The sequence below is a fragment of the Cervus canadensis genome, chromosome 29, assembly GCF_019320065.1.
Source record: "Cervus canadensis isolate Bull #8, Minnesota chromosome 29, ASM1932006v1, whole genome shotgun sequence".
Classification (NCBI taxonomy): Eukaryota; Metazoa; Chordata; class Mammalia; order Artiodactyla; family Cervidae; genus Cervus; species Cervus canadensis.
Genome location: NC_057414.1, coordinates 41,945,500 through 41,968,767, shown reverse-complemented (window position 1 = coordinate 41,968,767; position 23,268 = coordinate 41,945,500). Strand labels below are relative to the sequence as shown.

The window sequence follows — 23,268 nt, the reverse complement described above, 5'->3', positions numbered from 1 at the left end:
GTTGGCAAAGTGATGTCTCTGCTTTTTAATATGCTATCTAGGTTTGTCATATCTTTTCTTTCAAGGAGCAAGCGTCTTTTAATTTCATGGCTACAGCCATGATCTTAGTTCCAGTTTTCAGCTTCTTCTTTAAAACAGAAGAAAAGCCATGAAGGAGGATGGCAAAAATTGTGTTATGTTCATCTATGTGACTCTTTGCATATCCATATTTAGAGGTGATGTCAAAATCCTGTTGTGGATGGGAGCCTAAAAATGACCCTCCTTCCCCCTCCCTAGGACTTGATCCCACCACCCTGCTGGGAGCAAATGAGACGTGAGGCCAAGGCCAGGAAGAACCACACAAATTGTGAAGATGGTGGTGGTGTCTAATATTTATTTTTCTGGTTATAAAAGTAATACATGAAGAGCACTGGATTGGGAGAAGTTTTGAATCCTGCAGGATTTAGCCAGGTCAGTTTCTCAGAACTTGTATTTCCTCATCTGGGAAGCCGGACGAGGAGCCTTGCCCACCCCACAGAAGGCAGTGTAGATCAACTGAGATAACACAAGGGAAGCACTGGTAAGCTGGAAAGTGCTGACAAATGGAAGGGCTTAGTGTCGCCACCCTTGAGTGAGGTAGCACCAAGGTCCAGGCTCCTGCCCCTCTCCTGGGCCCACAGAAAGGGGTCCACTTGCAGCCTTGGTTTGATTGAGTCGGGGAGGGGCCTCACAGGTGCCTTAAGCCTGGCCAGATGGGGCTTCACTGGGGCCCTTCCAGAACTGGGCATCAGCTGTGGCCAGCTGGGTGAGGATCTTCTCCAACTCGGGCCCATCTTCTAGGAAGCGCTCAGAGAAGGATCGGATGAGGCCTGCAGCCGAGGCCTCGTACTCAAGAAGTTGTACTTCTGAGCCTGGGGAGGAGATGGAGGAAAAAACAGCAGCAGGAAAAGGTTTTAATAGGGAAACAGAATCATAATCGTAATCATAGGAGCAGCTAGTTCTTCCTGAGTTTTTACCATGTACCAAAAATTGTGCTCAATATTTCATTATCTAACTGACTCCATAATCCTATGAGATAGGAAACATTAAAGGGGGAGTATTTAATGAATTGCTGCATTCATTCAGTCACTTAATAAAGATTTACAACAGTGCCAGTTTAGGTGAAACAGACACAGTCTTTGGCCTCCAGGAGCTTACAGTCCAGGAACTGCTTTATCTCCATTTACTGTGGGGCCCTGGGTAAGTTTCTTAACCGAAGCCTCAGTTTCCTCATCTGTGAAATGGGGGCAAGCATAGTACATCTCTCAAGAAGCTGTGGTGATTAAATATGATATAATGGGTGGAGGGAACACTCAGCAAGTGCTAGCTATCACAAGCATCACAATCTCTGAACCTACTTCCTCATCTGTCAACTGGGGCTGTTGCAAGGGCACCCATCTAACCTATGGGGTGTTTCTGAATAGTTGTGGGAAGCACTTCCTTCTAACATCCCTCCACTTCTCTACCTGCTCACAGTGCCTCATTGTACTCTGTGGCCTTATGGGATGTATGCAGCTAAGAGCACGGGCTCTGAGCTCAGATGGCCCAAGTTCAAATCCTGGTCCTGCCAGCCACTCACTGTGTGACCTCAAATACACAGCCCCTCTGTGTCTCAGTTTCCAGCTGAAAAAGGGGAAACTTCCTCATTTAAGTTGTTGGGAGTTGATACGTGCAGAGTTTTCACCCAGACTCTGGCACATGGAAGTCCTCAAAAGTGAGCTATTAATACCACCACCATCACCACCACCTTTGAAAATTCAACCTGTTCTTTGGGCCTCAAAGTTTAACCCCTACTTCCTCCCCAGACCCACCTTTCCCCAATTCTCTCAAAGGTAGATATGATCTTCCCCTCTCTAAGTGTTCAGACCACTGTTTGTGTCTCTTGGGCACCCATGAACACTTCCCTTGGAAGACCATTTCTCTGTCTTATTCCTAATGAGCTGAGAACGACTTGAGGTGAGGAGTCCATCCCCAACGCCTGCCCAGGGCTGGACAGTCAAAGCAATGATGATCTTGTCCATGTAATGAGCACTTGCTGGGAGCCCGGCATAATCCACTCACTCACTCACTGACAGGCACAGAGCGGCTCCCGTGGGCCAGGCCCTGCGCTAGGTGCCGGGGACGTGCTGATCCTGTTGCCATGGAGAGGAGCAGACAGGAAAACAGCAGAGTGAGAGCCGCATGAGGAGAAGAAAGCTGGGTGACAGCTCAGAGGGTGTGCCTGCAGGGTGGTGAGCCAGGGGAGGGCGCTGGCAAACCCCATGACACCTCTGGAGCACAGAGTAGAGTTTATGTTGTTTTTTAACTGTTTTAAGTGTTTTTTATTTTAATTATTCTTTTTTTTTTTGGCTGTACCATGAGGCCTACATGGGGGACTGAACCCGAGCCCCAGTAGTGAAAGCGCTGAGTCTCAGCCACTGGGCCACCAGGGAATTCCCTAGAATTTAGAATAAACCTTTTACATGCTTTTTCCTCACTAAGAGGAGGTAATTATTTCATTTAACCCTCACAGCTTCCCGCAACTACTGTAGTGAGGAGCAAATGCTCTTTATCGGACTCTTGGTTCCTCCAGTAAAAAGCTGTAAGCCTTAAGTAATTGACTCTCTGTGCCTCAGTTTCCTTATCTGTAAAATGGGGGCAATAAGACCTACACTTTACTGGGTATTGTGAGTATTTAACGGGGGAATCCCTGGAATACACTTAGAACTTGAAGGAAGTACTCAGGTTCACTACTGTCGGCGCACAATCCACATGGGCTTTATGAATGAGGACACCCAAGCTCAGGAAGGTTAGTGACTAGGCCAAGGTTGCAGCGCAGTTCTGAAGCTCATGTTTTAACCACAGCCTGGCATCGCCTCCTCTCAAGTGCCTCACGTGCCAGTGTCAGGAAAGGTGAGTCAAGGGATGAGAGGAGAGTGAATGCAGCAGGGTGTTGGCACCCCCAGGATTGAACACAGGCCCCGGGAATGAAACTGCTGAGTCTTAACCGCTGGGCTGCCAGGGAATTCCCCGGAGTAGAGTTTGGGCTAAACCTTTGAAATGCTCTCTCCTCACCAGGAGGAGGTAATTATTTCATTTAACTCTCACACTTACCCATGACTATGGAGGCACAAATGCTCTTAATACAAAAGGTACAAGTGCGTGGCTGACAGGGTCAGGGCTTTTGGAAACTGCAACATCACTTGAGGAGGGGAGGGGGACCATGGGGCTGCTGACCTCTTCTCTGACTTGACTGCTCTGCCGAGTCCTACTGTCCCCTGGGCTCTACTCAGCCCGCTGGGTGCCTCCTCTCTGCCTCACCTGACCTCGCTCCTGGCCCCGCCAGGCCTGAGTCTCCAGCACGATGCCTGGCCTCCTCTGAGGCCCGGAGTGTGTCTGTTTCACTAGTCCCTGCTCTGCGGGCTGCCCTCAACCTTCTCTTGCCATCTCTCAAGCAGCCTGACCCTGTGTGTGGGGGGTGCTGGGTGGTGGTGGATGTGAAGGTGTGGGCCTGAGGTTTGGCATGGGGAGGACTGGTCCGGGAGGGAGGTGGGGAGACAAGAGCCACCTAGGGTAGCCTTTCCCAAGCTCCGGGGTCAGTTCCAGGCCTCCTATGTGCTCCTGGAGGGCCCTCTATCACAGGGGGCCCAGCAGTCCATTACCTTCGAGGCGAGTGTTGGGCTGAACGATGAGCTTCCGGGCTTCCTTGCGGAGCAGCACCGTGTCCCTGAGGGACAGGAAGCACTCGGGGGGCGCATCAGTGACAGCCGCATACCCCTCATACAGGGCCCGGCCTCCAGCCACGTCCCCCGTGGACTTCAGCACCTGCGGGAAGGCAGGAGTTAGTGCCTTTGGATGGACGCCCTCCACGCATCCACTGGGCTTTGCCAAGAGCCATGGGCAGTGGCGCCCAGCCCCGGACCGCATCTGCTGTCTCGAGGGAATGCAGATCACGTTAGCATCGAGCAGGTGTCCATATTAAGGTGAAGCTAATGGCTCTCCTTTGATTGCCTCACTTGAACTGTACACAAGGAGGGTAGTTGTAACATCATCTTCTTTTTAAAAACTTTTTTAAAATTTTTACTGTGACAGATGTTCAGACAATATATTCTTGAGTGAGATTCGCTCAGTTGTGTCCAACTCTTTGCAACTCTGTGGACTATGGCCCACCAGACTCCTTTGTCCATGGAATTTTCCAGGTAAGAATATTGGAGTGGGATTTTCCTGACCCAGGGATCGAACCCAGGTCTCCTGCACTGAAGGTCAGTTCTTTACCATCTGAACCACCAGGGAAGCCCGATATATTCTAAGTGTTCAACAAATATTTTTTCTTGGTTGCATGGTATGTGGGATTTTATTTCCCCAACCAGAAACTGAACTCTCACTCCATGCAGTAGGAGCTCAGAGTCAACCACGGAAGTCCCCACCCTCTTTTTTAAATAAAACATTTCATATAAAAAACATTTCATTTCAAATAAAAAACATACAGCACCTACCTTATAAAGAATGACACCCACACCACCACCGCCCAGCTTAAGAGTTACTCACATCATCCCTCCCTGACTGCACCCCGTGGCCTCCCCCGCCTGAGGAATCAGCACTTGATTTTGCTTTTTAGCCTCTTGTTTTCCCTGAGCTTTACTCTCAATTCATGTTACATTTTTGCCCACATCCTGTGATTTGCTTTTTCTGCTTGAATTACATCTGAGATCCACCTGTGTTTGTGAGTGCGGTATATAGTCCCACAGCTGTACGTATTCCACTTACAAACACACCACAGTTGTGTCTCTTCCACTGTTGCCGTATAACCTGTGATTTTTGCCATCCGAGACTGCTCTGTACATATTGTACATCTCCTGGTGATCAGAGGCAGGTTTTCCCAGGAGAATCAAGGTCTGGATCATGCTCATCCTTAAAGGATGATGCCCCCATTGTTTTCCAGACTTGTTGCACCTGTTTTCACTTCCAGAGGCAGGGGGGTGGCAGTCCGTCTGGCTCGGCTCACCAGGGTGATGTTGACAGTTTTTCATGTTGCCGAGCTGGTGGGTGGAAATCTCATGTGGTTTCAGTTGTGTTTTCCTGATGACTAACGAGATGGAACAACATCCCACAAGTTGGTGGGCTATTTATTTTCCTCTTTGGTTCATGAGTTTTGCCTATTTTTCTGTTAGGCTGTTTTTTGTTCACTTTTTTTTTTGGAAAGTTCTTTATATATTTAGCTGCTAACCTTTTGTTAACTCATATGTGATAAATACCCTATCCTAGTTTAAGATGCATCTTCTCACCTTCTTTGTGGTAAGTTTTGATGAATAAAAGTTATCATTATCAGTATTACTTGTCCACATTGTGCAGCTTGTGAAATCTTAGTTCCCTGACTAGGGATTGAAACTGTACCCCTGAGGTGGAAGGGCAGAGTCCTAGCCACTGGGCCACCAGGGAATTTCTATTCTATGATATTTCTAGACACAGGTTTTGCTTGCCATTCTTGGAATTTCTCGAGCTTCTTCGGATTTCTGAGTTGGGTCTTTCATCAGTTCTATGAAGTGCTCAGTCATTATCTCTTCTAATATTCCTTCTTTTCTCTCTCTCTTCTTCTTGGAACTTCAGTTCATGTACATTAGATCTTTTCACACTATCCTCCATGTCTTTTTTTTTTTTTAAATGTTTATTTATTTCATGCACTGGGTCTTAGTTGTGATCTTTTATCTTTCTTGTGGCATTTGGGATCTTTATTTGCTGCATGTGAGATCTAGTTCCCCAACCAGGGATTACACCCAGGCCCCCAGTATTGGGAGTGCAGAGTCTTGGCCACTGGACCACCAGGGAAGTCTCTCTCCTCCATGTCTCTTAATCTCTTCTAAATTTTCTATCTTTGTGTCTCTGTGCTACATGCTCTGGGCATCCCTGGTGCCTCAGACGGTAAAGAATCCACCTGCAATGCAGGAGACCTAGGTTCAATTCCTGGGTCGGGAGGATCCCCCGGCGAAGGGCATGTCTACCCATTCCAGTATTCTTGCCTGGAGAATCCCATGGACAGAGGAGCCTGCCAGGCTCTAGTCCATGGGGTCACACAGAGTCGGACACGACTGAAGTGACTTAGCACGCATGATACATGCTGTAACTTCTCTTATCTTCAGCTGGATCTAAAATCTGTTTAAGCTGCCTATTTTTAGTTTCAGTGATTATAAAGATTAGCACTAAGAGATCTAGTTGGCTCTCTTCCAAATAACTGACATTTATGGCTCTGATCCTTACTTATTCTGCCAATTTGCCACTGGCAAAGTAGGACTCTGACTAGGGCACCCTCTGGGTAAGCCTCCCCCTCTTAGGCCCGGGGGTAGAATGATTTTCCCCAGCTCTGCAGGAATTAAAACTGACTGGGAACTCCTGGGGGAAGGTTGGAGAGACTGGCTCACCTTTCTCTCTTTTCCATAATACTTAACACCCAGCATATGAACATAGATTCATGAAGTGGACATGTTAGCCACCAGGAGCTTCAACCAGAGAGCTGGCGACGGGGGTGTCCACGGGAGCCAGGTGGTATCATGAGTGAATGACTAAGGCAGGCACAGGAAATAGGAAGTGGACCTGGCAGACTGGGGAGTGGAGCCCGTGTAGAGAGCCAAACGCGGTGGCCACTGCTCAGTTCCAGGGAATTAAGTCTGTTGATGGCAGGCCCTCCCAGAAGCCAGAAATACAGATTTATATCTCCCCTCATCAGTTTTTACCATATGGGTGAGCCAAAACTATGACTATTTGTAATCCCGTGGCTGAAGCCTTTCCCTGTGGAAAAGCCTCCATCTTCCCTGCTGGGTGGCTCTTTGCTGCGCTCTTGGGTTTTTCTAGGGAGCTAATGCAAGAAACAGCCACACCAAAAAATGCTTCCATGTTCCGTATCTCCTGTTCCATGTTCTGTATGTTCTGTAAAGCCACTGCTGTGGACACTGTCCATTCTGCTGAATGGATGATCCTGGACAAAGATCCATCTGCTTCAGTCTCTAAGATGGAATGCTCTGTGTTCCGTCACTACTAAGTCACAGTTCAATACTGGCCTAGGGTTTGGCAGATTTGATTTCTTTATCGACTGACTTATTATCATTATTAATAAACTGTTTTGGCATAATTTTAGATTTACAGAAAAGCCACAAAGATAGCCCAGAGAGTTCCCATGGGCTCCTGGCCCAGTTTCATCTGTTGTCAACATTAAGCAAAATGTGTACGTTACTCTTAACTAAACTCTAGACTTTACTGAGAGTTCACTCATTTTCCCACGAACATCTGTTTTCTATTCCAGAATCTAATCTGGGACATGACACTGCCTTGGGCATCTAATATTTTTTCACTTCTAATTTTATTTTACTTTAATGGCCAAACACATATCTTTTAAAGAAAAATGCCTTAAATCCCTTCTGGAAATAAGTGGGAGTATAATCGTAGACAGATATTTGCTGAATTGAAGGCTGGGCCTTCTTCAGGTCCTTCAGGCAAAGCCAGCAGGACCCTGTTCTGATGGAAGGCACTGCCCAGTAAGGAGTGGGTCACCATCAGGGGTTCTCCAGTCTTGCTGAGTGTCAGGATCACCTGGAAGGCTAGTAAACATGCAGGTTTTGGGGCCTCATACTCAGAGTTTCTGAATCAGGAGGTCTGGGGTGGGGCCTGAGAATCTGCATGTTCTGGGTGCTGCTGCTGCTGCTGCTGCTGGTCCCCGGACCACACTTTGTGTCACACTGGCTTGGATAATATGATTTTTATTGCTCTGCTGCTGCTGCTAAGACGCTTCAGTCGTGTCCGACTCTGTGTGACCCCATAGACGGCAGCCCACCAGGCTTCCCCATCCCTGGGATTCTCCAGGCAAGAGTACTGGAGTGGGTTGCCATTTCCTTCTCCAATGCATGAAAGTGAAAAGGGAAAGTGAAGTCGCTCAGTCGTGACCGCATGGACTGTAGCCTGCCAGGCTCCTCCGTCCATGGGATTTTCCAGGCAAGAGTACTGGAGTGGGGTGCCACTGCCTTCTCCATATTATTGCTCAGTTCCGTATATATGTTGTTTCATTGAATTCCTGCCAGGTGAGGCAGGTGATATATTTAACAGATGAGAAAAGTGGAGGCCAGCAAGGCAACTACACAGCTGGTTAGTCCTGGCATCAGAACCCCAAAAGGTCTCCTGACTCTAAACATCCCAACTGGGAGAGAAACCAGGACTGCAGTGAGCACTGACCTTCCCTCCTTCACTCACCAAGCTCCAGGCTTCCTCCTTCTTGTCCCTCAACCCACTAAGCTCCTTCCAATCCCAAGACCAGCCTTTATGCTGTTTGTTCTGTGCTCAGACCTTTTCACGGCTGCTTCCTCCTTGGCACTCCCATTTCCAGCTTAAACACAACCTACTCCAAGAAGCCTTTCCTGTTACAGAGTGTGCAGACAGGCTGAGTTGGAGGGGGCCTCCGAGGCAAGAGGCCCCTGCTTACCTGGAGTCTCCGCAGGAACCTCTCCAGGGCGGGTTTGCCCACTGTCCGGATCTTGTCGCGGTCAAGGCGGACCCGGGCGTCGGGGCGCCCATCGGAGCCTGTGGTGGGAGTGACGGTAACCAGTCCCTCGCCAGCCTCCAGCAAGACCCTCAGGATCACAAACCGGGCCTGCATGTGGGCCTGCCAGGGCCGAAGAGAAAGGAATCATTTGTAGGCCCAAGGTAAGAAGTATTGAGCTGGCCAAAGAGCTCGTTGAGGTTTTTCCTTGAGATGTTACGGGAATGATCTTTTTGGCCAACCCAGGATCAGGAGTTCGTTCCAAGGCCTGATGGATCATATGTGCTTGCTAATTGTGAATTATTATTGTCGTTTTGTTCTCCCCCACCCTGTGGGTCCTGTGGTGTTTAACTCCTCTCCCCTCAAATGCTTCCCGTCTTCTCTCACAAGGAAGAGCAGGCTGCCCTGGGGCACGGGGAGGCCATGTCCAGGCAGGACCCAGAGCCTTGTGCCCCCTGTCACCCGCCCTGCCCTCTTCTGCTCCACGCCCTGCCCTGATAACAGCAGTTACCCCAGAGCGTCCCTTGCCACCCTGAGCACTTTCTCCTCCACAATCCTGTTTGCAGTCCGTTCTGTGGGATCAAGAGGGCATCGTAATCCCCAGTTTACAGATGATGAAACAGAGGCCCAGAGAGGTGAAGTAACTTGCTCAGGGTCACACAACTGGTGAGAGGGAACAAGGACTAACCCAAGTTTCCTGACTCTAAAACATGTGTTCTTTGGATGACACAGTATTGCCTCCTCAAAACAGACTTAGGTGACTTTTTAAAAGATTTCTATTGCTTACCCTGTTTCTTTTTGTTTTTTTAATTTTCGCTTTGAATTTCTTTTTTTAAAAAATTAATTAATTAATTAATTTGGCTGCACCAGGTCTTTGTTGTGGCATGCAGAATCTTTAGTTGCAGCATGTGGGGTCTAGTTCCCCAACCAGGTATTAAACCCAGGCCCTCTGCAGTGGAAGTGCTGAGTCTTAGCCACTGGAACACCAGGGAAGACCCTGCCTACCCTGTTTCCAAAGTACATCTCATAGCCAAACAGCATAGCCTAATGGCTCTGGAGGCAGTCTGCCTGGATTCAAATTCTGAGTCTGTTACTTGCCATCAAGTTACTTGATCTCTTTGTGCCTCCATTTCCTCACCTCTAAAATGAAGGTAGTAACTACCTACGGCTGAGGTTGACACTGGGGACAAATGGGTCAGTTCACATAAACTGCTTAGAACTAAGTGGCACAGAGTGAGTCCTATGCATCATCTGTTAGTGGTCATAGCAACATTATCTCATCTGATTCTCCCTTAAAGGTGGGCAAGAAGATGAATACTCCCATTTTACAGGCAGGAACACTGAGCCTCACAACAGTGACGTGACCTGCTCTCACATGCGGTAGAGTCTGGGATCAACCCAGTTCATGTGCCTCATGGGTACAGTTGTCCCATCCCCACACCCAGAATCCTGGTCTTGGTCCCCAGCACAGACCCTTCCCTCCTGAGGGGTCTCCCAGCCCCTACCTGTCTCCAGCTGGAGGTCTCAGGGGTGTAGAACTCCAGAGCAAGCAGCCCGGCCCGAACCATGTTGAGCCAGTTCACGTAGATCACGTCTTCTGCATCAGCCCCCTCAAAGCCAAAGATCCTGGGGGAGGGAGGGAAGTGGTGGGGGAGCGAGGTCGGAGGCTGCCGGGCCCTGCCCTCCCTGCCAGCACGTCCCCCCCATCCACAGAGGAGCACCCCCCAACCCCTGCCCCAGCTCTGTGGCTCGTACTCTAGCACTTGGGGGTGGAGGCAGAGATAGAGGCCCACGCTCTCCGCTCGGCACTCTTCGTAGCTGGAGGCGATAGTGCTGAACTTGCTGTCCCAGGTCTCCCCGCTCCGGTACCAGCTCTGGATCTGGGAGGGGGGGCCCAGGAAGCAGGCTTTAGGGGTGGCTGCCACCCTACCTGGGCCCCCCTCCCCATACCCTGGCGCTCCACCCAGGCCACCCTCACCTGCTCCCCTGTCTCCGGGTTGATCACGGTCTCCTGGTCGAAGTTGAATGCTCCTTTCTCGTCCTGCAAGAGAAGGGTCATGAACGTGGGGCGGGTGAGGGTGGGGTACCCTGGGGCCCAGGTTAGGCCTTCAGCCCGGGATCCAAGGGGCTCAGAAAGGCAGCCAGGGAACAGTGAGCGGACAGCCTTTTAACCCTTTAAGTCATCCTCCTAGGAAGGTTCTATTATTATCCCGCTTCACAGAGGAGGAAACTAAGGCTCAGAGACTAAGAACCCCAGAGCGGAATCAGAGCACACAATATCTGTGCACCATGTCTCTTAACAACAACACCCATTTCCAGAGGGCCTATTGGGTGCCAGGCAAATCCCAGGGCTTCACCTTTATTCCTCACAAGAGCCATATGGTAGGAGTCAGGAAACCCATATTTCAGATGGGCCAACTGAGGCTCAGGGAGGGGACCTGACTGAAGAAGACCACAGAGGGGCTATGTTTGTCGCCGCTTCCCTGGGACTTCGAAGCCAAGACAAAGCCCGATGCCAAGCTGCTCCACCATCAGCTGCCCTCTGGATCCTTCTGACTTCCAGGCCCAGCTGATCCCATTCAGGGAGGCAGCTGCGCCCCCAAGAGGAGCAGACCCCACCCCGTCTGCCTCCAGTCCTCTCATCTGTGCAGTCCACAGTGGGCTCCTCCTGGCCTGCCAGCAGGCTGTTTCTCAGATTTCCTGAGTAGGTGTCGAGGGGGCTCCAGCCACTCTGGCTGGCCCACAGGAAGGGGCAGCTCCCTACAATACCTGGAAAAGTACAGGCTCCAGGGAACAGCAGTGCAAAGACAGTGCTGCAGCCTCAGGACTGGGGGCGTCCAGACACCACCCCTGCCCGGCCTTTCTGCCCTGGGGCCGCCTGGGTCATACCCTCAGGGCAGGCTTCCTGGGCCTGAGCCAAGCAAGTCCTTCTGTGTGGGAGACTCTGGGTGGGGGGCCTCAGCTGGCCTGTCCTATAGATCTCACTCAATCCTGGGACATCGTGGGGGAGGGTGAGACACTGAGAGCCAAGACTGGAGCAGCTTCCATACTTGGGGGCTGACGATGGGGAACGGGCGCCATAGGCCTAGAACTGGGGAGGGTCCCGCTGGTTCCAGCACTAGCCCCTCATTCTTTTTAATTTATTTATTTGGCTGTGCTGGGTCTTAGTTTTGGCATGCAGGATCTTTTAGTTGTGGGATCCTTAACAGTAAGAAGGATCTTTAGTTGTGGCATGTGAACTTGGTTTTGGCACGTGGATCTAGTTCCCTGACCAGGGATTGAACCCGGGCCCCTGCATTGGGAGCGCGGAGTCTTAGCCACTGGACCGCTGGGGAAGCCCCTGGTCTCGAGTTCTTACCTGCACGAAGAGCTTGCCGCTGCCATGGCCCAGCAGCTCGTGCAGCCCCACCTGCACGTCAAAGGAGGGTCCTTTCCAGCGGATGTACAGGTCCTGCCAAGACAAGCAGAGACCCACGCTGCCCATTGCCCCACCGCGGCCACATAGTCTACCCACAGCCCCCGTGCCAGCCCGAGGGCCCATCGTGAGGCACACATCTGCTAAAGGTCTACCACCTGCCAGCCCCACACTGGGCACCGCACAGCCCACCTCATCCTGGCAACAACCCACGAGGAAGGGGCTGCCTCCACTGTTTGCCGGCTGGGGAAACAGGCTCCAAAGACCCGAGGTCACACGGCGGGGAAGCAGCAGAGCCGGGCCTGAAGCCCCGTCCTTTCCCCTGCTCTGACCTGTCCGCCCTCCTGCGTCAGCTGAGGTCAGGCCAGGCCCCTCACCGGTGCCCACCTTGTCCTCCTCCTCCAGGAAGGTGAGTTTCTCCCGCTGCGTGGTATAGGCCACAGCCAGCACGTTCCCCAGGGACACATTCTTAAAGCCTTCCGTCTGCCTCAGGTCATCATCTGGAGAAGGTGGGAAGGGGACCAGGGAGAAAAGGGCAAGGGCAAAGGTCAAGAGTCACAGGCAAGGAGTCTAACCAGAGGGACAGGCTGGGAATGTGAGTGGAGCAGGGTGATGTGTGGCCAGGGTGAGTGTGTGGAGGGGGAGGGGGCAACTCTCAGTGGCGTCTCCTATGGGGTTTGGGGAGCCCCCGTCATGTTCAGGCAGGGATGGGGGGCGGGCCAGGACCCCCCCCAGGGAAGCTCACAGTTGGGGATGTTGATGCCAGCAGGTATGCCGGAGCCGGCGAAGGTGAGAACGTCCAGGGAGGTGAAGTCGGGGGTGAGGAACTTGTCCTTCTCGAAGGCTGGGGGCCAGGGCAGCTCCTTCAGCAGCTGCTCCGCACTTGCCACCAGCCACTCAAACTTGGCACTCATGGCCTTGTTCACCATGGCCACGAAGCCTGTGGGGGAGAGAGCGGGCTGTGAGCGGGCAGGGTTTGGGGGGATCCCACACCCTCCTCCACTCCTCTAATAACCCTCCAGCCATTATGCAGGCATTGATTGCCTGCTGTGTGCAGTGACCCTGTGCGGGCCACTCAGGAGAACCCGGGCCTGAGCTTTGCCTTCATGGAGGTCCCTGTTTTGGGAAGAGTAGGGGACAGAGAAAAGGTTTCGCTGAGTAACACCTGAGACGGATCTTTTTAAACTTCTTAAAAATCTTTTGGCAATGCCGGGTGGCTTGTGGGATCTTAGTTCCCCGATCAGGGGCCACAGCAGTGAAAGCACGGAGTCCTAACCCACTGGACTGCCAGGGAGTGCCCTGAGATGGATCTTAAAGGAGTATGTGGGGAGTACGTAGTGGGTGATGGGGGATCAGATGCCCAGTGGAAGGAACTATGTGAGCAAAAAAGGCTCTTCTTTTTGGGGGGACTGTGAGCTGTCCTGCATGGCTAGAGCACCCGGCTTACGGGGTGGTGAGTGAGGCTGCTGCACTGGAGTGAGCAGTTTTATCAGACAGAGTGAATCCAGATAGGGAGCCTTTGCCAAGCCCATCCCTTGGCCAGGCGAAGGTTGTCCCCTTCCTTAGTCTAGGGCAGGCCTTTCCAGGGTGTAGTGGAATGACTGAGGGCTGGGACTGATCCTTTCAGATTTAATACAGTTAAGAGTTCCTGGCTCAAAGCAGTATTTTCAAAATTGCACTCTACAGAACACATTTTCTACGAGAGCCTTCAAGAAGAAAGAGCTCCCCACTCAAAGAAGTTTGGGCAACACTATATACTCTATCTCCAGCTTCTTAAAGGCTCTCAATGCACATTCGCATAGTAAAGGTGCTGAAGAGTCCTGCAAGCAGAGACTCTTTGCTGCTCCACACTGAATCTTTCTTCTTCTTCTTCTTTTTTTTTTTTTTTGGCTGTAGCATGCAGGATCTTAGTTCCCTGACCAGGAATCAACCCATTTCCCCTGCAGTGGAAGCATGGAGTCTGAACTACTGGACCACTAAGGAAATCCCTGAATAATCCCTGCTAACTCTGCATAGACTACACCCTGGAAAGGCCTGACCTAAAGGCAGACATACAATATCAAATGTTATGGGAAATTATTTATGATATATTATGAATACTATACATCTATTTAAAAGAATGTGGTAGGTCTATATATACTGATAGGAAAAGATATCTGAGATACATGACTAAGTGAAAAAAGCAAGTGACAGACCAATATACAGAATATAATCTCATTTACCTAGATGAGTTAAAAGGAACATGTGTGTGGATGTGTGTGTGAATGCTTAGACAAAGGTCTAGAAGGACCTGTACTCAACTGTGAACTCTGGTAACCTTTGGAGGGGAGCGATATAGGAGAGGTAGTGAAAGAGGGATTTCACATTTTATCCTACACACGACTGTACTTTTCCAATTACTTACAAGTGTGGATTTTTAAATTATACACATACATTTCTAAGCATTGCTCTCTATAAAAACAAAAGACAAAAAGTACATTCCAAACTTTAATCTTGGGGTGGGTGCAGTCACAGTTGATTATTTTGGGTGTGTGTTTTCGTAATTTTTGACTGTGAACATGGATTACTTTTCTAATAATCATGATGAGTCATGTACAAAGGGGGACCTCAGAGGCTGAGGCTGCTGCGACTTGGGCTTGGGCACAAGGGCCGAGGCAGCCTGCCACCGGCCCTGGGATGACGGCAGCCAAGTTCACAGTCACAGTGTTAATTCTGCTCCCGTCGACCCAGCACACTGACGTGCCTGGCACTGTGCTGAGCTGTCTGCATGTAACACCTCACTTTTCATGACACCCAAAAAGGAGTGGTGGAGGCTCAGAGGCAGGGTTAAGTGACAAGGCTGGAGCCTGGGTCTGGACCAGACACAGGAGGCGGCACGGCAAAGTGACTCAGAGCCGAGGTGCCTGGGGTGGGTCACCCCCCCAACTCTGCCTCAGTTCCCACATCTGTGAAGTGAGGAGGGAAATTCTCATAGGACGACGGTTATCAAAATGAGCGAAGAATGGTAGGTGTCCAGTCCATGACGAATCATTGATGGCTGTTGCTATGACTCTACCATGGGAGAGTCATCAGGGGAAAGGGGTAAGGGTTTCACTTTGACCTCCCACCTCCCAGAAGTTACCTTCAAACTCTCCGCGGGAACCAAAGGGGTCTCGGTAGCTCTCGATGAACCCGATGTAACTGGGGGAGAGAAGGGCTGAGATGGAGGAGGGGCAGGCAGGAGCGGGCAGGGCGGGGCGGAACAGGGGCTGGCGCCTCACCTCTCCACAATGGGACCTTTGTCCTGGATCCAGAAGCGAGAGCCCTTCTTGTGGGCCTCGATGGAGCCCTGGATGAAGCTTTCTATGTACTGGGCCAGCATCTGTTCCTGGTGGCTGTTGGCTGCATACGCCTGGGGGTGAGCAGGGGCTGGTCAGCCTCAGCCCGCCCCCCAATGCTGGTACCCGCCTTTGCTGCCCAGAGTCTGGGAGTGGCACACCTCAGCCCCAAGCGCCCCGTACCTTGGCTTTCTCCAGGTGCTCCACCACCTTCTGGAGGATGGGGGCATAGTCCCCGCGGGTCACCCGGAAATGGCTTCCCTGGAATTCGTAGCTCTTCAGCTTGGAAGTCATGTCGGAGTCCAGGTTAGGCTCTGAGGGAAGAAGGATCATCGTTCAGGGGAAAGGTGAGTGTGAGACATCCCAGCAGGCTTCTCACTGTGACATTCGTTTATTCTAACATTCTTGATAGCTCCCCATTGCTCACAGTAATTATAAACTTTCATCTTCAAAAAAAAATATATATATATGGGGGACTTCCCTGGTGGTCCACTGGCTAACACTCTGCACTCCCAACGCAGGGGGCCCAGGTTCGATTCCTGGTCAGGGAACTAGACCCCATGTGCCACAAGTAAGGGTATGCATGCTACAACTAAAGAACTCACATGCTCAACAAAGATGAAAGATCCCGACTGCCACAAATAAGACCTCACACAATCAAATAAATATTTTAAATATATATATATATTCTGTAACATGAAATGTTTAATGTGATTTCTATGTGTTAACTCAATGAAGCCTCACATCAGCTCTGTGGTGAGAGGGAAATTATCATCTCTTTTCTACAGATGGGGAAACTAAGGCACCGAGAGGTTAAGTCAGTTTTTGAAGGTCACACAACAGCAAGTAGCAGAGTCAGATTCAAACCCAATGTGGCAGACTATATTTAAAAAGGTAGCCCTACCCTAGATATAATCACGAGGGTCCTTATAAGAAGGAGACAAGAGGGTGAAGGGAAGTGGGAGATGTGATGAGAGAAGAAAGGATGGGGCGAGACGTGAGGAAGGGGCCATGGGCCAAGGGATGCAGGCAGCTTATAGAAGCTGAGAGTGGCAGAGAAGCAGATTTCCCCAGAAGAGGAAAAGACTCCAATTTGGACCTCCAGAACTATAAGAGAATAAATCTGCGGGGTTTTTAAATTTTTTACTTTATTTTTATTTTGGCTGCACTCAGTCTTTGTTGCAGAACGCAGTCTTAGTTGCCCTGTAGGATGTGGGATCTTAGTTCCCCGAGCAGAAATCAAACCCATGTCCCCTGCATTGGAAGGCGGATTCTTAACCATTGGACCACCAAGGAAGTCCCTAAATTTGACTTTTTCATGCTGCTACATTTGTGGCTATTTGTTAGAGAAGCAATGGCATATTAATACTGTTGTATCTTGCCTGTTATCTTTGATCCATATAACATACATTATATTTTAATATATATATATATATTTATTTACATATATATGGCCATAGTATTTCCTATCTCCTGATGTGAGATATGCTTCCAGATTGTATTTTTAAGTATATATATATATATATATATATGGCCATATATGGCCACAGTATTTCCTATCTCCCAATGTGACTTCTCTTATGAGGATGTGGGGCCTTTAGTCCCTCCTCTTGAAGAGGGGCAGGCAGGCTTGTGACTACAGCAGAAGCGACACTGCGGCGGCCAAGGGCCAGGTTGTAGGAGGCGACACAGCTTCTGCCTGGCTCTCTTGGGATGTTCCCTCTGGAGCACGGCTGCCGTGAACAGTATGACCATGTCGTGTGAGGCATTTCGGTTGACAGCCCTGGTCAAGTCGATCTACATACATGCTGAACCCTAAACTTTCCCACCACCTGACTTTGGCTCATGCTGTTCCCTCCACCAGGAGTGCAGGCCCCAACCTGGCCTCATTTGCCTGGCACCTGAGGATCTACCAAGGCCTGGCCGCTGGGGAGACACCAGTGAGTGAAACACAAAGGTCCTCCTCTCAAGAAGCTTGCGGTCAACAGAAAAGCAACCGGGAAATCACTGGGGGTGATGATGGGCACAGAGGCTATGAGAAGACAGGGAAGGGTCCTGGGAAGGTGAGGTCCAAGCCTGGCCTCCAGGACAAGCAGGTGCTCATCAGGTGAACACTTGGAGGGGAAGGAGACATTCTGGGGGGGAACACGGAATGGACTGTGCAAAGGCCTGGAGTGGCTACGTGAGAACGTGGGGTTTTCAGGAAATTGGAAGCTGCTGAGCATGGCTGTGGCGCAGAGTCTAAGTGGGAGGCTGGAAGCTAGGAGGTGGGAGGTGGCTGGGGAAGGGAGGGCCAGATTACATAGGCCCTCATAGAAGCCTGGATGCTTGTCTCAACACTGCATCTATATCCCCCTCACCTGGTAACAGACTCCAGTTTTCCTTCGGGACCTAACCCCCACAGCCACCCTGAGTCCAGGCAATGGGAGGAGCTGACCCTACCACCTGACTGTGAGGTAGGCTTGGAACCAGGTCTAGACAATCAGAGACCGGTCCCTTAACCACAAGGATTGGTTCATATAAATGGGAGACCCAAAACAGAGAAACTTAAGCCACTTCCAGACCTTCAGACACTACTTCTGGGAGAAAAAGGTCCTCTTTTTGCTGGAACAGCCAGGCTAGTGGTTATCAGGCTCTGTGGGTGCAGCCTGCTGTGGATGAAGTCAAAGCGAGTTGAGCCAAGAAAGCAAAATTTCTGAGAACGTTATCTGAGCAACTGGATCCATCTATGCCTGAAGCCCTTCTATTCTGGGCTTCTTAATTACTCAAGCCTATAAAGTCCCCTTTTGCTTTAGGCAAATAGGTTTCTTCACTTATAACCAAGAAACTCCGAATGATGGAGCCCTTAGAGGTGAATCTGTGCTTTACCCTGAAGGTACTTTGAAAGATATTTAGGAAGCAGGGTTTAGTAATGAGAGGGTAACAGGTAGGAAGGCCAGGGGTCTCCAAATGGAGGAACTAGGCTGGAAGTATCACATTTTTTCTCTCTCTCTCAAGCTGCAGGAGGAAACAAACTAGTGTTACATTATTATTTCCCTTCTCTATAAAAATTTAAAAAGAGGTTTCTTCTAAAACTCTGTGTTGCCATAATGACACCTGGTTCGACCTGAACTTTACTGTTCTCAAACCTTGAGCTAACCAATGCATTTTTCTTATGGAAATGTTTGTCTTTTTTTTTTTGGAAATGTTTGTCTTAAGCTATGTTAATGTACTACATATTTACCCTAGACTCTGTCTTCAAGTTGGTTCCACCTAAAGGCTCAGAACTGACTTGACAAACCAGTATGTTATACATTGTTCTCCTAATCTATGTTAATAAAACTATGTATTTGCTTGAAAATCTGCCTTTCTTCAAGATTCATGTCAATCATTTTATGGCCCAGGACAACTCACCTTGTGCCAATGTTATCTCAAAATGCATGTTGTGGGTGAGGGGCCTGGTGCCAGTCTGTGAGTTTTGAGACATTTCCTTTCTCTAATTAGCAGACTGCTATTAGCTTTATAACATCCGGCTAAAGATTAGCAAGGGGCACTCTTTCTGCTCGCTTCTGATGTCTATGTAGAAGCTTTCTCTATCTCTCTTACACTTTAATAAAACTTGTTTACACAAAAGCTCTGAGTGATCGAGCCTCGTCTCTGGCCGTGGATTGAATTCCTCTCCTCCGGAGGCCAAGAATCCCAGCGTCTTTCACGGCTCAGCAACAACCTTTCAGCAAACCCCCACCTTTTTATATTCTCCCCAACCTCCAGGACACCTTTTCCAGTAAGCCTTCATTGATGTGCAGCTTGGATATCTCCTCTAGGCCATCAGGAGACATATGGTCCAGCCTCTATTTCCATTGTTGACATGAATTGTTATCTTCTGCACCACTGCCTGGAGGACCGGGACCACGGCCAACATGCGGCTCCTATCAGAGGTTTGCCACAGTGACGTTCACCAGTGGAACAAGGCCCTTCCTCTGCCCTTGGGTCTCCCCTAGCTTTACATCACCACCAGCTCCAGGGCTAGGGGTGCTCACCTCCTAGAAACACCATTTGCTGAGCACGGCACAGGGCTGGGCACCCAGTAAGCCTCCATCGACATCCGCCATAGCTAATATGACTGTTGTTACTCCCTGTGGCTATTGCAGGCAGCTAACCCCTGTCCTGGGTTCCTGCCCTGTCCACGCTGGTCCAGGAACATTGAAGAGGGAGAAGAAGCAGGGGCGTGAGCTCACCTGTGCCCAGCACGGAAGCCAACCGCACCTCGTAGCTCGGCTTCCCGTCCTGGCCAACCTCCTTGAAGAGCCGTGTGTTGTAGGCACTGAGGTTCTGGAAAAGACAGGGCAGGGTTTGGGGGAGAGTAAATCCAGAGTGGGCGGTGGGGTGGGAGGGAGGGAAAGTGGGCACAGCCAGGAGAGAAGATACAGAGGCAACGCGGGCCGGGCCTCTGGGGAACCAGCCAGTCTTCTGGGAAGGAAGGGAGCAGGGTGGGCAGGCGAGGGCAGACTCCTGCTCGGCTCAGTACGCCAAGTACTCAGCACACAGCACTTTTACTAAGTGCTGTGCCAGACAGTGGACTTCCCAGGCGGCTCGGTGGTAAAAAATCTACCTGCTAATGCAGGAGACACAGGAGATGCAGGTTTGACCTCTAGGTTGGGAAGATCCCCTGCAGTAGGAAATGGCAACCCACTCCAGTACTGTTGCCTGGATAATTCCATAGACAGAGGAGCCTGGCAGGCTACAGTCCATGGGCTCACAAAGAGTTGGGCCTGACTGAGCACACACATATGCATGCACAATCACACCTGCTAGACACTTCATAACCTCAGCCGACCTGGCCTATAGGAGGCAGACCTCAAGCCACAGATAAGAGATGCCACTGAGTGGCTCAGTGGGGAGGTGAAACTGCCCCATGGACACCAGAGCCCAGTTGAAGCAGCTCTGATATTCTGTGTCCTCCTTCCCTGAGGCTGTCACAAGGCCCTTCAGCCTGGGGTGCGGTGGGGGCGGCTCCATCAGGGCACTCATGCTGACCCTTAGACAAGGATTCCCTAGTCTTCTCCACCTCAAGGACCCAAGATGCCTGTGCCTCTGGGCTCAGGCTGAGACCCAGGAGTGGGCGCCAGTGCCAAGGGGACCCCAACAAACCACTACCCCGAGTTGCCCATCGCCCAAACCTGTGAGTCCAGAAAGTCTTGGGCTAGTTTGGCATCTTCCATGGTACAGTTCCCAGAGAAATAGGTGGTGATGCCCTGTCAGGGAAGGGGCAGAGGGGAAATAGGAGTTGCTGAAGTTGGAGCTGCAGGGGCAGCTGGTAAATTCCTTCCTGGCCACCCTCTCCAGCCTCAGACTTCTTGCACCTCCTTTCAGCAGCCTCCAAGGTCCCTCTCCATCTCTTTCCAGGGGAAGAAAATTGGAACACAAGCAACACACAGGGCCATCCCCAGCCCTCCTACAGCTCTGCACCAGCCTCTCACAGATCCACCCCTAAGGTTCGCTGTGTCCCTTACCCCATGCAACTACTAAGCAGCCTCCAGATGTGGGAAGCTTGGACCCCTTCCTTTCCATCCCCCCGCCCCCAGCTCCCTCCAGCTCTCAGCTCGTCTCTTCTTCCCTCCTCCTGGCACACAGCATCCCAGGATGTCAGAACTGGGAGGGCGTTCAGAAAGCATTCCATCGAACCCGCTTACTGAGGACGATGCTGAGACCCGCTGTGGACAGCAGCTTGGCTTCAGGCATGGCGGACAGCCTGCTGTCTCCCCATTGGGTGCCCCTCCCTCCAGGCCACGTGGCCCTCAACAATGCCCTCCACCCCCCAGCGCGGCTGGGGCCTCACCTCCTTCCCCAGCCCGAGGTGTCGAAGCCCTGATTCCAATGAGAACATGAGCTCCCCGCAGGTCTGCCAGAGGCCCCTGACTTCTTCCGGGTGCTGCTGTGCAGCCTCACTCCCCAGGATCACACGTTCCAGCTTCTCCTGCAGGGAAAGGGAAGTCCTTGGCCTGGCCAAGGCCACACCACCCAACCTGCCTCCCAGAGCGCCCCCAGCCACCCTCAAGCTCTTCTCCCACAGTCTAAGACCTTCTGACTCAGAGGGTGGTTGACAGACTGACAGCCTAGACCTTGCTGGAGAAAAGCAGAACCTCATACCTGCCTGCTCAAGCCGGCTGGGTCAGAGGCTGTGTTTCAATAAGATCATCAGGCAGGTCATGTGCAGAGTAGCGGCTGATGTAAGAGCTGGGTCTGCCCTAGAAGGGCCCGAGCCCTGTGGTCCAGAGAAGGACTCCCTGCGTCCACTCTCCTCCACTGTCTCCAGGGGTGACTAACAGGCTCCATCTCTGCAGCACCGAACGGTGCTCAGAACCCTTCCACAGCCTCCCTTCATTCGTCCCTCGGGTCGGCACGGTCGGGAGGTCGCTGCAGCACCCGGGAGGGTGGCTGACCCGAGGCTGTGCGGCGTGGTGGTCACAAGGTCGAAGCCCGGCTCCCTCCCGGGCTCCATCTGCCGCATTCCCCACTCCTCCCCACCGGCCCCAAGCTGCCCACCTTCCCCAGCCCTCCTCAGCTCACCTTGGGCAGGTTGGGAACAAACTTGGTGTCGCCAAAGGACTTGTAGTTGCCCATGTTGGAGTAGACACCCGCAGCGTAGACCAGGAACGCCTGGGGGAAGGGAGCGTCAGAGGAAATGCAGCCTTCCCACCCCACGGAGGTTCCCTCCTGGGATGTTAACACCCCAGAAGAAGCTGTATGGGTGAGGTGGGGAGATCTAGGGGGCAGGACCCACATCCTGGGAGGCGCCAGTCTGGACTGCTTTCACGGCCCAATCTTCACACACCCACGGTCCAGCCAAACAGGTCTTCTCAACAGCTTCCAAATATTGATACATCCAAGCCCTCATCCACCTTGTTCCCTTCATATCAGCACCCTCTCAGCCACCTGTATCTCATCTGACTTTGAAGGCCCAGTACAGACACCACCTCCTGTAGGAAGCCTGTCCTTAGCCCCCATCTGATAGGCAGCCGGTGCTGAAGGCATCAAAATGTTAGGGATGGAGGGGCCTTGGTCAACGACTCGACGGCTTTTGCAGGATCCAAATCTACTCTCCCTTCCTCTGGCAATATGGCCTTACAGCTTCATTTTGGGATGGGGCGAAATCTCCCTTCCCCAACTCCAGGGGTAGGCACAGGCCCAAGCTGGCCAGCCAGAGCCTGACCAGGAAATTTCCCAGCGCTGAAGAGCTACTGTTTCATACCAGGGATCATCAAGTCCGAAGCCCCTAGAGCTCCCCTACTAAGGTGACAAAAGAAAGCAAAGCTGAGCGACGAAGACTGCATCGCAATGCTATCCCTGAGTCTCTGAATCCAGCCATGACTGAAGCCTCCCTAGCCCTGGACTTTTCAATTATGTGAGCCCATAATTCTCTTTTTTAAAAATAGACTTTATTCTATGGAGTAGTTTTAGGTTCACAGCAAAACTGAGTGGAAAGTAGAGATTACCTCAAAGCGCTCCCCCCAACCCCGCCACCCCACCGCCAGGCACAGCCTCCACCTCGTTAATATTCTTCACTAGCATGGTACATCTCTTACGATTGAGGAATGTACCTTGGCACCTCATCACCCAGAGATCATAGTTTACACTGGGGACCACTCTTGGCATTGTATATTCTATGGGTTTGGATAGATGTATAAAGACATACATCTGCCATTATACATGACACACCCCTCTGTAGTATACAGGGCAGTTTCGGTGTCTGAAAAATCCTGTGCTCCGTCCTCCCTCCACGCCTGGCAACTACTCATCTTACTAGCTGCATAGTTTTGCCTTTTCCACATAGCTGGAATCCTACAGTATGTATCCTTTGCATGATGGTTTCTTTCACCCAGTAATACCCATTTAACTTTCTCTGTGTCTTTTCATGGCTTAATCGCTCACTCCTTTTTAGCACTAATGTTCCATTGTCTGATATACCACAGTTTGTTTATTGATTCAGCTACCGAAGGACATCTTTATCAGATATATCTTTTGCAAACATTTTTTCC

General features: G+C 51.0%; 1 protein-coding gene across 2 annotated transcripts in view; it reads right to left on the bottom strand.

Annotated features, from left to right (window-relative positions):
• Positions 1-356: 356 nt before the first annotated feature.
• DPP3 (dipeptidyl peptidase 3) overlaps positions 357-23,268 on the bottom strand; it is a 30,830-nt gene continuing 7,918 nt past the window's right edge. For both annotated transcript variants that reach the window (XM_043451869.1, XM_043451868.1), the window contains exons 3-18: positions 21,800-21,889; positions 21,069-21,206; positions 20,410-20,484; positions 19,468-19,561; positions 15,434-15,564; positions 15,194-15,324; positions 15,055-15,113; positions 12,679-12,873; positions 12,321-12,433; positions 11,877-11,969; positions 10,497-10,559; positions 10,274-10,398; positions 10,024-10,144; positions 8,462-8,641; positions 3,660-3,822; positions 357-890 (exon numbers count right to left, since the gene is read on the bottom strand). In XM_043451869.1, coding sequence (XP_043307804.1) covers positions 718-890; positions 3,660-3,822; positions 8,462-8,641; positions 10,024-10,144; positions 10,274-10,398; positions 10,497-10,559; positions 11,877-11,969; positions 12,321-12,433; positions 12,679-12,873; positions 15,055-15,113; positions 15,194-15,324; positions 15,434-15,564; positions 19,468-19,561; positions 20,410-20,484; positions 21,069-21,206; positions 21,800-21,889 — 1,944 coding nt within the window. In that variant the 3' untranslated portion in view covers positions 357-717. The remainder of the gene's footprint in view (positions 891-3,659; positions 3,823-8,461; positions 8,642-10,023; positions 10,145-10,273; positions 10,399-10,496; positions 10,560-11,876; positions 11,970-12,320; positions 12,434-12,678; positions 12,874-15,054; positions 15,114-15,193; positions 15,325-15,433; positions 15,565-19,467; positions 19,562-20,409; positions 20,485-21,068; positions 21,207-21,799; positions 21,890-23,268) is intronic.